Source organism: Hypanus sabinus, chromosome 1 (assembly GCF_030144855.1).
Source record: "Hypanus sabinus isolate sHypSab1 chromosome 1, sHypSab1.hap1, whole genome shotgun sequence".
Taxonomy (NCBI): Eukaryota; Metazoa; Chordata; class Chondrichthyes; order Myliobatiformes; family Dasyatidae; genus Hypanus; species Hypanus sabinus.
In genome coordinates this window covers 22,995,082-23,009,375 of record NC_082706.1, presented here as the reverse complement: position 1 = coordinate 23,009,375, position 14,294 = coordinate 22,995,082, and the positions used below count along the sequence as shown (strand labels likewise).

The 14,294-nt window shown below is 42.8% G+C and overlaps 1 protein-coding gene across 5 annotated transcripts in view; it reads right to left on the bottom strand.

The window, feature by feature from the left end:
• The window catches only part of LOC132391895 (lysyl oxidase homolog 2-like), a 185,102-nt gene that overhangs the window by 58,581 nt on the left and 112,227 nt on the right, over positions 1-14,294 (bottom strand). For all 5 annotated transcript variants that reach the window (XR_009511378.1, XM_059965647.1, XM_059965657.1 and 2 more), the window contains one exon: positions 11,587-11,800. Coding sequence is in view for 4 of the 5 variants with exons in the window: in XM_059965647.1 (XP_059821630.1) it covers positions 11,587-11,800 (214 nt within the window). In the remaining variant the exon portion in view is untranslated. The remainder of the gene's footprint in view (positions 1-11,586; positions 11,801-14,294) is intronic.

Sequence of the window (14,294 nt, the reverse complement as noted above, 5' to 3'; positions counted from 1 at the left end):
GCATGTCAAAAGGGCAATGTCACAATAGTCATGGCGGATTTCAATGTGCAGGTAGATTGGGAATACCAGGTTAATGCTGGATTCCAAGAGTGACGACGAGATGGCTTTTAAGGGCAGCTCCTGGTTGATTCCACTGGGGGATCAGCTACACTGGATTGGATGTTGTACAATGAAGTGGAATTGATTAGAGAGCTTAAGGTAAAAGAACCCTTATGGGTAGTGATCAGAATATAATTAAATTCACCCCGAAATTTGAGAAGGAGAAGCTAAAGTCAGATGTATCAGCATTACAGTGGAGTAAAGGGAATTACAGAGACATGGGAGAGGCATTGGCCAGAAATGATTGGAAAAGAACACTGGTAGGGATGATGGCAGAGCAGCAATGGCTGATTTCTGGAAGTAATTTGGAAGGCACTAGATATATATACATCCCAAAAAGGAACAAGTGTTCTAAATGCAAGATGACACAATCATGGCTAACAGGAGAAGTCAAAGCCAACATCAAAGCCAAAGAGAGGGCATATAACAGAGCAAAAATTTGAACATAGAACATAGAAATTTACAGCACTGCAGGAAGGATCTTAAGAATGAAATTAGGAGAGCCAGAAGTGGGCCTTGAGAAAGCCTTGGTGGACAGTATTAAGGAAAACCCCAAGGCATTCTACAAATATGTGAAGAGCAAGAGGATAAGACATGAGAGAATAGGACCAATCAACAGTGACAGTGGAAAAGTATGTATGGAAGCAGAAGAGATAGCAGAGGTACTTAATGAGTACGTTGATTCAGTATTCACTATGGAAAAGGATCTTGGCAATTGTAGGGATGACTTACAGTGGACTGAAAAGCTTGAGCATGTAGATATTAAGAAAGAGGATGTGCTGGAGCTTTTGGAAAGCATCGTTGGATAAGTCACCGGGACCGGATGAGATGTACCCCAGGCTACTGTGGAAGGCGAGGGAGCAGACTACAGAGCTTCTGGCAATGATCTTTGCATCATCAATGGGGACTGGAAAGGTTCCGGAGGATTGGAGAGTCATATTCTGCATGGAGGTTGGAGACCAGTGGCATGCCTCAGGGATCTGTTCTGGGACCCCCTATTCTCCATGATTTTTATAAATGATCTGGATGAGGATGTGGAGGAATGAGTTAGTAAATTTGCTGATAACATAAACGTTGGGGGTGTTGTGGATAGTGTGGAGGGCTGTCAGAGGTTAGAGCGGGACAGTGACAGGATGCAAAACTGGGTTGAGAAGTGACAGATGCAGTTCAACCCAGATAAGTGTGAGGTGGTTCATTTTGGTAGGTCAAATATGATGGTAGATATGGTATTAATGGTAGGACTCTTGGCAGTGTGGAGGATCAGAAGGATCTTGGAGTCTGAGTCCATAGGACACTCAAAGCTGTTGCGCAAGTTGACTTTGTGGTTAAAAAAGCATACAGTGCATTGGCCTTCATCAATCATGGGATTGAGTTTAGGAGCCGAGAGGTAATGTTGCAGTTATTTAGGACCCTAGTCAGACCCCACTTGGAGTACTGTGCTCAGTTCTGGTCGCCTTACTACAGGAAGGATGTGGAAACCATAGAAAGGGTGCAGAGGAGATTTACAAGGATTGGGGAGCAAGCCTTATGAGAATAGTTTGAGTGAACGTGGCCTTTCTTCCTTGGAACGATGGAGGATGACACAGTTTTAAGGTGCTTGGAAGTAGGTACAGAGGAGATGTCAGGGGTAAGATTTTTTTTATACAGAGAGTGGTGAGTGCGTGGAATGGGCTGCCAGCGACAGTGGTGGGGGCAGATACAATAGGGTCCTTTAAGAGACTCCTGGTACATGAAGCTCAGAAAAATAGAGGACTATGGGTAACCCTAGGTAATTTCTAAGGTAGGACATGTGCAGCGCAGCCTTGTGGGCCGAAGGGCCTGTAGTGTGCTGCAGGTTTTCCATGTTTTTTCTTTTCGTAATTTATTTTTTTATTGAAGTTCATCAAGCAAACATTTCCATAAGATGTATTTCAGTCATTGTACATATATATCATATAATCACATATATCACAAAATCTCCACAAAGTATATATCTGGGATATACACTTATAGAAAAGAGTGGAAAGAAAAAACAAGCAAAAGGAAAGAACTATGTACAAGAAGGGAGTGATCTTTTTTTTTACAACAGATTCATTGATCTGCGAGAATAAAATCAGGCCTATGAGGCATTATGTAGTTAAATCATTTTTCCCAGTATGAATCAAATTGTTCCAGCTTATGATTAACAGATGCTGTTATCTTCTCCATTTTGTAAATGTCCATTGTAATTTCCATCCATGTAATTAAAGTTGGGCTCTCCTATGATAACCATTTCCTAGTAAGAGTCTTTTTACCAGCCACCAACAGTATATTCATTAAATATTTATCTCTTTTCAACCATTCTTGAGGTATATATCCAAGATATATGGTCTTACTCTCCAAGGGTATTTCACATTTAAAGAATTTCCCTAGTGCAAAGCCCTCTATTTTTCTAAGCTCCATGTACCAATCTAAGAGGCTCTTAAAAGACCCTATTGTATTTACATCTACCACCATCGCTGGCAGTGCATTCCATGCACCCATCATTCTCTGTCTGAAAAACATACCCCTGACATCCCTTTTTCCAAGCACCTTAAAACTATGCTCCCTCGTGTTAGCTATTTCAGCCCTGGGAAAAAGCCTCTGGCTATCCACACAATCAATGCCCCTCATCATCCTATACACCTCTGTCAGGTCACCTCTCATCCTTTGTTGAATTAGTGGTAGTTGAGAATTGGGATGCTTTTAAAAATCATCAGAAGTCAACTAAATAGGTCATTAAGAAGGTAAAGATGGAACACAAAATTAAGCTATATTAAAGAGGTGATATGAAAGAGGATACCAAAAGTTTATTCAGATACATGAAGTGTAAAAGAGAGATGAGAGTGGATATCGGACTGCTGGAGTAATTGGGGATTAGGAAATGGTGGATAAACTGAACAAGTATTTTGCATCAGTCTTCACTGTGGAAGACACTCGCAATATGGTGGAAGTTCAAGGAGTCAGGGGTCATGAAGTGTGTGAAGTTACCATTACTACAGAGAAGGGTCTTGGGAAACTGAAAGATCTGAAGGTAGATAAGACACCTGGACCAAATGGTGAACACCCCAGTGTTCCGAAAGAGGTGGCTGAAGAGATTGTGGAGGCATTAGTGATGAGCTTTCAAAAATCACTTTACAGAAGATTAAAGAACTGCAAATGTCATTCTGCTCTTCGAAAAGGGAAAGAGGCAGAGAAAAGGAAACTATAGGCCAGTTAGTCTGACCTCAGTGGTTTGGAAGATGTTGGAGGCGATTATTTTGGATGAGGTCTCAGGGCACATGATAAAATATTCTGTGGACCGCATGGTTTCCTCAAGGGAAAATCTTGCCTGACAAATCTGTTGGAAGTCTTTGAAGAAATAACAAGCAGGATAAACAAAGGAGAACAGGTTGATGTTGTGTTCTTGGATTTTCAGAAGGCCTTTGACAAGGCACAACACACAAGGCTACTTACCAAGCTACCAGCCCGTGGCATTACAGGAAAGATTCTAGCGTGGTAAAGCAGTGGTTGATTGGCAGGAGGCAAAGAGTGGGAATAAAGGGAGCCTTTTCTGGTTGGCTGCCAGTGATTACTGGTGTTCTATAAGGATTTGCGTTGGGACTGATTCTTTTTACGGTATATGTCAATGATTTGGATAATGGAATTGATGGCTTTCTTGCAAAGTTTGCAGACCATATGAAGATAGGTGGAAGGGCAGGTAGTTTTGATGAAGTAGAGAGGCTACAGAAGAACATAGGAGAATGGGCAAAGAAATGGCAGATGGAATACAGTGTCGGGAAGTGTATGGTCATGCACTTTCGTAGAAGAAATGAAGGTTAACTATTTTATAAGTTGAATGAAAATACAAAAAATTGAGAAGCAAATGACTTGAGAGACCTTGCACCAGATTCCCTAAAGGTTAATTTTCAGTTTGAGTCTGTGGTAGGGCAGGCAAATGCGATGTTAGCAGTAATTGAAAGAGGATTGGAAGATAAAGGCAAGGACATAATGATGAGACTTCATAAAGCACTAGCAGGCCTCACTTGGAGAATTGTGAGCAGTTTTGAGCCCCTTATCTAAGAAAGGATGAGCTGAAACTGGAGAGGATTCAAAGGAGGTTCACTAAAATGATTCCAGGATTGAATAGCTTGTCATATGAAGAGTGTTAGATGGCTCTGGTATTCACTAGAATTTCAAAGAATGAGGGGTACCTCAGTGAAACCTATCAAATGGTGAAAGGCTTTGATAGAGTGGATGTGGAGAGGACGTTTCCAATGATGGGAGAATCTATAAACGGGGACACAGCCTCAGAACAGAGGGGTGACTTTTTAGAATGGAGATGAGGAGGAATTTCTTTAGCCAGAGTGGTGATTCTGTGAAATTCTCTGCCACAGGCAGCTTTATGGATATTTAAGGATATTTATAGATTCTTGACTGGTCAGGGCATGAAGGGATATGGGGAGAAGGCAGGAGATTGGGACTGAGAGGAAAATTGGATCAGCCATGATGAAATGGAGAAGCAGACTTGATGGGCCTATTGGCCTAATTCCTCTTCGATATCTTGTGGTCTTATAATACAAAGGGTAGAAGTTCACTACTGTGAGCTAAAACACTGGTTAACCACTAGTTAACTGAGCAGAATTCCAGATTTCAGGGTAGGGATATAATGATTGAGGAGGTAACAGAGTGGTAGTTCCACTGATAGGCATCTCCATGGCCTGGAGAGTCTAGGAGCGGTTGGAAAGGATGGTTAGGGAGACAACAGAGAGCCAAGTTGCACACATAACAGTTGTAAATACGGAACCAGGCCATTCAGCCCATTGACACCATGCTGACATATTCTCAACAACAGCCCCAGATTCTACCACTCACCAACACAATTACAGCAGCCAACTTACCCAGCAATCTGCATTTTTTTAAAAGGTGGAAAAAAACCAGAGGAAACCCATGGCATCACAAGGAAAACGGCAGACTCCACACAGATAACACCGGAGGACGGGATCAAACCCAGATTTGCAACTGTGAGGCAGTGGTTCTACCAGCTGTGTTTTTGTGCTGATTATCAAAAATTTCAAGCATAGGATAGTTTGGAGCTCATCCCTACAAGTAAGAAGTTGGGTCAACTGTACATTTTAAATCTGCATATGATAGATTTGTGATAGTCAAAAGCTTCAAGTGAGGTGGGGATGAGGCAGCAGTATGGAAGCAGATTACAGATGACTCTTTGGAGGAGGGACAAGCACAATGGGTTGGGTGGTACCCCCCATTCCCACATGCCCAGGCGGAAAACTCAGCTGGAGAATGATGTACACTTATGTGTCTGAAGCTTCCTGGTCTTCTAGTACAACACGATGTCCATAAACTAGACCACACTTGGGAGTATGGTGAACAGTTGTATGTCCATATCTAAGGAAGGACATGCTGGCATTGGAGAGATTCAGAGGAGATTTACAAGCATAAAAGGGTTAATACACAAGGAGTGTTTGATGGCTCTGAGCTTGAACTCGTTGGTGTTTAGAAGAATGAGGGGGATCTCATTGATATCTATCTGATATTGAAAGGCCTAGACAGAGTAGATATGCAGAAGATGTTTCCATGACGGGGAGAGTCTAGGACCAGAGAGCACAGCCCTAGAATAGAAGGATGCTCCATTGGAACAAAGATGTGGAGGAATTTCTTTAGCCAGAGGGTGGCAAACCTATGGAATTCATTGCCACAGCCTGCAGAGGTCAAGTCATTTGGTATGTTTAAAGCAGAGACTGACAGATCTTGGTTATTCAGGGTGTCAATGGTTATGGAGAGAAGGCAGAAGAGTGGGGTTGAAATCAGCCGTGATCGAATGGCAGAACAAACAATGGGCCGAATGGCCTATTTCTGCTCCTATCCTTATTGTCTTATGGTCATAAGGGAATGCTGCTGACTGGCACATTTAAGGCTGCAGGAGTATGTGCTGAGTGCAGCCAGCACAAAAGCTTTGTGGGGAAGGACTGCTGTCAAGGTCCTGGATACTGAGGTACTGGGAATTGTGTAACAGTCTCTTAAACATCGAATAGAGCTACATTTGTGGGTTGCCCCCTCACCCACACAATCCTCCAACTGTGTTGCTTGTTGACACGTGCAACAAATAAAGCTATTTTTAAATCTCCTCTCCACCAAAAAGGAGAAAGTTGATCTGATGCAGACACTAACACAGCCACAAATGGCATTCAACATCTACATAAACAGGGCCCCACAAGCAATAATGCCAAGGAGATCAAAAACTGAAAATACTGGGAATATTCAGCTGGTCAGGCAGTATCTAGTTGGGAAACATAACAACGATATTTCAGGTTGTTGACACCAACGTTGTTGGTAGAATGTCAGATGGTGACAAGGAGGTGTACAGGAGTGAGATAGAACAGCTGATTAAATGCTGTCACTACGATCATCAAGAACAAGAAACTGATTGTGGACTTCAGGAAGAGGAATTTAGGATAACACACACCAATCCTCATTGAAGTGTCAGCAGTGGAAAGGGTGAGTAGCTTGAAGTTCCTGGGCAACAGTATCTTAGGCTCTGAAAGGTCTGTGATCCCATGAACATTACCTCATTATTCATCTTTAGTATTATTTATTTAATATACTGTATTTTTATTATAACATATTAATTTTTATATCTTGTTGCCACAAAGCAACAAATTTCAAGATATACAGTATGTCAGTGTTAGTAATAATAAAACCTGATTCTGATTTGGATCTAAAAACTTAATGAGAAATCAAGTTTAAAAGACTACATTTCTAACAGTACTGTTGAGCTTAAGTCTTTGGAATGGTGTCTGATACTTGCAACTTAGAAAAGGAAACCAAGAGAGCTACCCACAAGGGAGATTAACTCCTCTGCTGCACACTGTTCACTGTCAGCTCTGTATTCAATGCTCCCAAAGTTTAACACTAGGTTGACTTTCGCCAACCCCGTAGTCACAGAGAAGATGTCAGAAGACCAAACATTAATGTTAAACGTGACTCCTCTGGGAAGAGAGAGAGGAAAGAGAGGCACACAGTCCAAATTCAATGGAGGGCAGGGTTACGAGCACCGTGCCAGAATTCTGCAATACCTCCAGCCAACAAAGGTTCAAAGTACATTTATTATCAAAGTATGTATACATTATACAATCTTGTGATTCGTCTCCTTACAGGCAGCCACAAAACTAAGAAACCCAAAAGAACCCATGAACAAAAAAGACCGACAAACTCCCAACGTGCAGAGAGGGGAAAAAAAGCAAATTGTGTAAACAATAAAAGTAAGCCAATAACATTTGGAATGGAAGTGAGTCTGCAGGCATGAAGCCCAGAGTAGCTGGAGCAGGCTACAGCCTCTGCCTCAGTGCAGTGCAGAGCAGAGTAAACGTCATTGAGCAGAGACCAGAACCAGCCCAACCCTTGCCTTGGACCTGACACTCAGCCTTTTCAATCCATCTGGCCTGGCGTTCTTTAATGGTGCTCTAATTTACCACACAGTTCCATCTTTTAGCCATGTTATGAAATGAAAAGCTTGTACTTTCACACTGTGGCTTCCTAGGCCTCAGGACCAGATTGGGGTAGATAAGTTAATGGTGACTGTAAATCCAGAACCCAAAATGGGATAAAGCAAGTGAGAATATAGAACTACAATAATTTTTTAAAGGTTCAAAGGGTTATTTATTATCTAAGTATACTGTACAACTCTGAAAATTTTCAATTCTTAAGGTATAAACACCCTGAGGTACTTCACAACAGTGACACTTCAGGGGGGGGGGGGTGATTTCACAGAGGTATATTTTATTTATTTTATTGCCATAGAGCATGAAGAAGGCCCTTCCGGCCTTTGAGCTCCAACGCCCAGCAATCACCCAGTTTACTCCTAGTCTAATCATGGGACAATTTACGGTGATCAATTACCCTACCAACTGATACTTCTTTGGAATGTGGGAGGAAACAGGAGCACCCAGAGGAAACCCAAGCATCCATGGGGAGGCAGCAGCGGGAATTGAACTTGGATCACAGATACTGTAAAGCACTATGCTAACCACTACGCTACCGTGCTGCCCAAATAAAATCATCTTTAAAATCACGTAGGGCATAGAGAGGGTGAGAGATTTTTTTCCCTCATTTTGGTTATCGAAAATAAGACATAGTTTTAAGATGAGAGATGAAAGGTTTAATAACTTAAAGGATAACTCAAGTTCACCAGCCAGGGGATGGCTTCTTCTCATTACTACCATCAGGGAGGAGGTACAGGAGCCCGAAGTCATACACTCAATGTTTTAGGAACAGCTTTTTCCCATCCTCCCAACGGATTTCTGAACAGAACATGAATCCATAACACGACATCACTAGCTCACTATCAGTCTTGTTAAAAGGTCTCACCTCGAAATGTAGACCGCACTCTTTTCCATAGATGCTGCCTGGCCTCCTGAGTTCCTCCAGCATCTTGTGAGTGTTGCTCAGACTTACAGCATCTGCCGGGTTTCTCTTGTTTGTGACCTCACTATTTTGCTCTGTTTTTGCACTGCTTATTTTGAAAATGTCTTTTGCAGCTTATATTAATTTTTTAATGCATTGCTCTGTAATGTTGCCACAAAACAACAAATTTCATGGCATAGATCAATGATGATAAACCCGATTCAGATTCCGAATATTTTTATACAGTGGGCGGTACACTTTATTAGGTATACCTACTCGTTAATGCAAATATCTAATGTAGTGGCAACTCAAGGCATAAAAGCTTGCAGACATGGTCAGGGGGTTCAGTTGTTGTTCAGACCAAACATCAGAATGGGGGAAGGAGTGTGATCTAAGTGACAGTGACTGTGGATTGATTGTTGGTACCAGACCGGGTGGTTTGAGTATCTCAGAAACTGCTGATCTCTTTGGACCTTCACGCACAGCAGTATGCAGAGGTTTCCAACCTGGGGTCCATGGACTCCTTGCTTAATGGTATTCATCCATGGCATGATCTAGAGTTTACAGAGAATTGTGTGAAACACAAAAAAAGTTAGCAGCAGTTCTGTGGAGTGAAAATGCCTTGATAATGACAGAGGTCAGGGGAGAATGGCTACATTGGTTCAAGCTGACATGTAGGCAAAAGTAACTCAACTAACCATGTGTTACAATAGTGCTGTGTAGAAGAGCATCTCTGAATGCACAACATGTTGAACCTTCAAGTGAATGGGCTACAGCAGCAGAAGACCTTGAACAATCACTCAGTGGCCACATTAAAAGGTACAGGAGGTACCTAATAAAGTGGGCACTGAGTGTACATGGAAGCAGCCGCCAGAGGAAGTGGTTGGGGGAGGTACATTAAGTACAGTTAAATATAATGTGGGCAGGTAGATGGAAGAGAACAGTTGAGAGGGCTATAGGGCAAGCACTGGGAAATGGGAATCGCTTGAATCATGAGCAAGAGAAAATCTGCAGATGCTAGAAATCCAAGCAACGCACACAAAATCCTGGAGGAGCTGAGCATGGCAGGCAGCATCTTGGAAAAGAGCACAGTCGACGTTTCGGGCCAAAACCCTTCGGGAGGACTTGAATCATCTTGGCTAGAATGGACATGAATGAGTAAAAGGGCCCTTTTCCATACTCTGACTCTTTAACAGTGACATCACATAATGTTTGAAACAAGTTGCAATAACACAAGTGACCATAAGCTTGGTCTAATCGCCAGGTGCTATGGAGTGCTTAAAGTAACTGGTGTGGTGGTCAGGAAAGCACACAGGTTGGAGGCAAGGGAATGGAAGGAGGGATTGGAGGAGGACTGAACAACGCACACAAGGGACCAGGGCTGAATCATCCACTTCTCTCCATCCAGTCTCCCACTCCACTGTTCCTGAGCTTAGAGAAGGGACTAAACCATCGAGCCTATGGTTTTTCACACCAGAGGGATCCTCCCCCTCTCTCTCCCCAGCCAAGAGAGTTAAGAGACCACCTGTTTCAAAAACCTTTGAGCAATTCACATTTTGGATCAAAGCACAGGATAAATCTCTATTGATCAGGGGTTTGGTCACTCAAGAAGAGAACCTCTGGCAGAACTGACTAATACGTGCAGAAGATTTGCAGCCAGAATATCCATCTGGCTTCTATTTTCTGATGTGCATTACATATAGTAAATGGAATGCACTGCGTGTTGACTTGTGTTTCAAACTTAAGTTTATATAAACTACTCGAAAATAATTCTTACTAACAAGAGCATTCAACTCCAAGCCACAGGTTCCTAATATGCCTTAGCAACGTCGGTATACACCCTCTGGTTATAAAACCACTCATGGTTTCTGCAGGCCTCATGCCTTACTGGCTTGAGCTTTGATTGTGACAGTGTTTGACCTCTGAAGGGCGACAACACCAACTCAGTCAAACATCTTAAGTTCAAATCTTCCCATACATGTTTACTCCAAGTTAGCAGTCCACCCTCAAGCATCGGAGATGGTTATCTGATTATTTAGGGCAGATCTAATGGAAGTTTTAAAGATCATGAGAGGCAAAGATAGAGTAGACAGACAGCGTCTTTTTCCCCAGGGTTGAAATATCTAATACCAGAGGGCATGTATGTAAGGTGAGAGGGGTAAAGTTCAAAGGAGATGTGAGGGACAAGATTTTTTTACATAGAGAGTTGTGGGCACCTGGTATGTGCTTCCTGGGGTGGCAGTAGAGGCGGATATATTAGGGATTTCAAAAGACTTTTAGGTAGGCACATGAATGTGAGGGAAATGGAAGGATATGGACATGGTGTAGGCAGAAGGGATGGACTTTGTTGGCCAATTAATTACTAATATAATTGGCTCAGCACAGCTTTGTGGGCTGTTCAATAAACATATCATTCTATGTTTTACCCTTTCGCTCATTGTGGGATCTTGCTGTGTATGCCTCAGCTGCAGTACTTAATTGAACTGTGCATGCATTCTAAAAATTACCAGCCGTTTGGGGCAGGGCAGGGCAAACTACCTGAGCAAACCGACTCCAAACTCCTGCAGAAACATTCACCCTGCCGGCATTCAGGCAGACACAGGCACTGCATCGTGCACACGCACCCCATACACGTGTGTGCATGCACACACTCACAGTTGTAACGCAGGTGTTCACACACAAATACATACACACCCATACATGGCGCAAATGCTCACTCAACTACAGGTGCACATTCACACGCACACACACATGCGCCACCACCAGGATACACGAGAGAGATCCATAGTTGACTCAATCAGAGTTCGGCGTATGACCAGATCAAAGGACCACGTGGAACTGCAGTCCAAACCCAGTGAGCCTCTAGCCTACTGTCAGCCTTCTGACCTCCTTTACTTGACCCACCTGAACTTCTGGATGAGTTCAGTGTCTTCAGTGACTTTCTGTGTTCCTTGAGCTCCTGGACTAACACGGTTTAGGAACAGGATGAGACCATTCAGCGACTCGAACCATTCAATTTCATGAAGCCACCTTGGGGACCATTACCCACCACCCTCCCAAGCAGGACAGCTCCGCAAATCACATCACCTTGAGCGGGAAGGCTTTCCGGATTCGAGTGGAGGTGATGGTTGCGAAGGGCCGCCCTGCGACGCAGCTCACCACCACGGGCATCCCGCTCTTGCACGTGTGGTTCCTGTCCACTGCGGGAGGGCCCAAGCCACAGTTGGAGAGGTGAACCTCGGTGCCTGTGCAGTTGATGGAGTAGGGCCAGTAAGTGTGCTTCTTCCTGCTCGCAAAAGTCCTGCAGAGAGGGGGGAATCAAAACCCAGTCAGTTTCAGGAACGATACACCCTTCAGCAGGAACAGAAGGAAGTCAAACAGCCTTTAACCTGCCCACCCTACCTTCAGTTCCTCTAATGCTCTCAGCCATCAAAAATGCAAGAAATTCAGGTTAAAGGTAACTAAAGGAGCATGGGATCAGTGGAAAGCATTCCACCAAAGTCACAGTCAAGTTTAATGTCATCTGCAGAAATACATGTGTGCAGGCTTGCAATGAGAAATTCCCTTGCATTAGCAACACAGGCACACAGCATCAGATAAGCAGTGCTCTCTAGACCATAAACTGTTTTATTTTTTTATTTAGAGACATTGAGCCAAACCGCCCACAGATTTTAACCCTTGCCTAACCACAGGACAATTTACAATGACTAATTAACCTTTTAACCATTACACCTTTGGACTATGGGAGAAAACCAGAGCACCCAGAGGAAACCCATGCTCACATGGAGAGAACATACAAACTTTCTATCAGAAGATGCTGGAATTGAACTCTGAACTCTGACGCTCTGAGTGTAATAGCATCACACTAACTGCTATGATAACGTAGCATTTATATGTGGCGTATACATGAATTATTTACAATTTTTATGAGAAAGTATGCAATTAGAAATAAAAGTCAATTTTAGTGCAAAGTGATCAAAGTGGTCATAATTCTGCACAAACTTTAGTGATTAAAGTTGTGCTGGTTGGTTAAAGAACTGAACGATTAAAGGGAAGAGACTGGTACTTAAATCATTTGACCATGTCCTCATCTCCCACGTTCATCAATGTCAACAATTTAAGCAGTTTCAGCCAACTTACCCTTCCAACTCCTTTCAAAATCCAACAGACCTCTATCATTTCAAACTATTATTGGCTAGAGGCTGCAAGGTTGGTTTTAAGCAGAAAGTAAAACATGTGTTCATATTCAATGATCAGTTTTCGTAAAGTACAATTCAAAGTTCTCTGAGTGAAACAGTGAGTAGAAATATTGCTTCATGATTCCAGTGACCTGACGTTGGTTGCTGTCTATGCGGAGTTTGCATGTTCTCCTTATGAGCATAGGGGTTTCCTCCCACATTGCAAAGTAGAACTCAATAGCATAGTACAGGTTCTTGGGCCCACAATATTCTCTCAGGTCCCTACCCCCCGATGTAGTCCTCCATTTTTCTATTATCCATGTGCCCATCTAAGAATTTCTTATCTCCCTCTACCACTACCCGTGAGAGGGCGATCCACATACTCACCATTCTCTGTGTAAAAAAAACCTACCTCTGTCATTTCCCCTATACTTTCCTCTAATCACCACAAAATCATGTCCCCTTGTATTAGCCAAATCCACCCTGAGTAAAAGTCTCTGGCTATCCACTCGATCTACGCATCTAATCATCTTGTATATATCTATTAAGTTACCTCTAATCCGCCTTTGCTCCAAAGAGAAAAACCCTGGCTTGCTCAAAGACATACTCTCTAATTCAGGCAACATCCTGGTAAATTGCTTCTGCACCCACTCTAAAGCTTCCGCATCTTTTCTATAATGAGGCGACCAGTACTGTACACAATACCCCAAGTGCAGTGTAACCAGAGTTTTTGGGCTACAGTATTTTCTTGCAGCTCTTGAACTCAATCCCCCAAATAATGAAGGTCAACACTCAATATGCCTTCTTAACAACCCTGTCAACTTGCGTGGTAACTTTAGGGGATCTGTGGATGTGGACCCTCTGTTCCTCCACACTGCCATTAACCCCATATTCTGTCTTCAAATTTGACTTTCCAAAGCGAATCTCTTCACACTTTACTGGGTTTAATAAGTTAACTTGCCCCAATTTTTTTCGGTGGGCAGTGGAATCTGAAGAGGGTTGTTGGGAATGTGGGGAGAATAAAAATTGGACCAGGGTAGGGTCAGTACAAATGTGGGTGATGGTAGATGCAAACTTTGTGAGTCGAAGGAAGTGTCTCGATGGTGTATAACTCAGTGGCTATGAGTCCCTTTTGAAGTGTCATTATTTCCAGAAAGTGATGCCAATTTACGCACAGCAAGCTTCCACAAACTGTAATGTGATAATAACCAAATCATTGTTTTAAAAATCTGAATGAAACACCAGGGAGAACTACTCTACTCTTCACTATAGTGTGGTGAGATCTATTGCATCCACCTGAGTTATTGGACAGAACTTTAAGTTAACATCTCATGCAGCGTCCAAGTGGAGCATGGAGGAGCTCTCCAGTACTCCTTACATGAAAACGATGAAGGAAGCCTTTGGTTTAAAGTGTGTTTATTGTACCCATTGTAAAACATCCCTAGTTTAAACACCTGGGAGAACTTTTGAGAGAAGCACCACATACCAACAAAGCAGCATCTCAATACTTCACCACTATTTTAAGTTACATTATCAAGTAGATTGAAACTGCACTGCACAGAAGGAAGCCATTCAGCCCATCATAATCATACTGGCTGCTCTGAAAGAATAATTTAA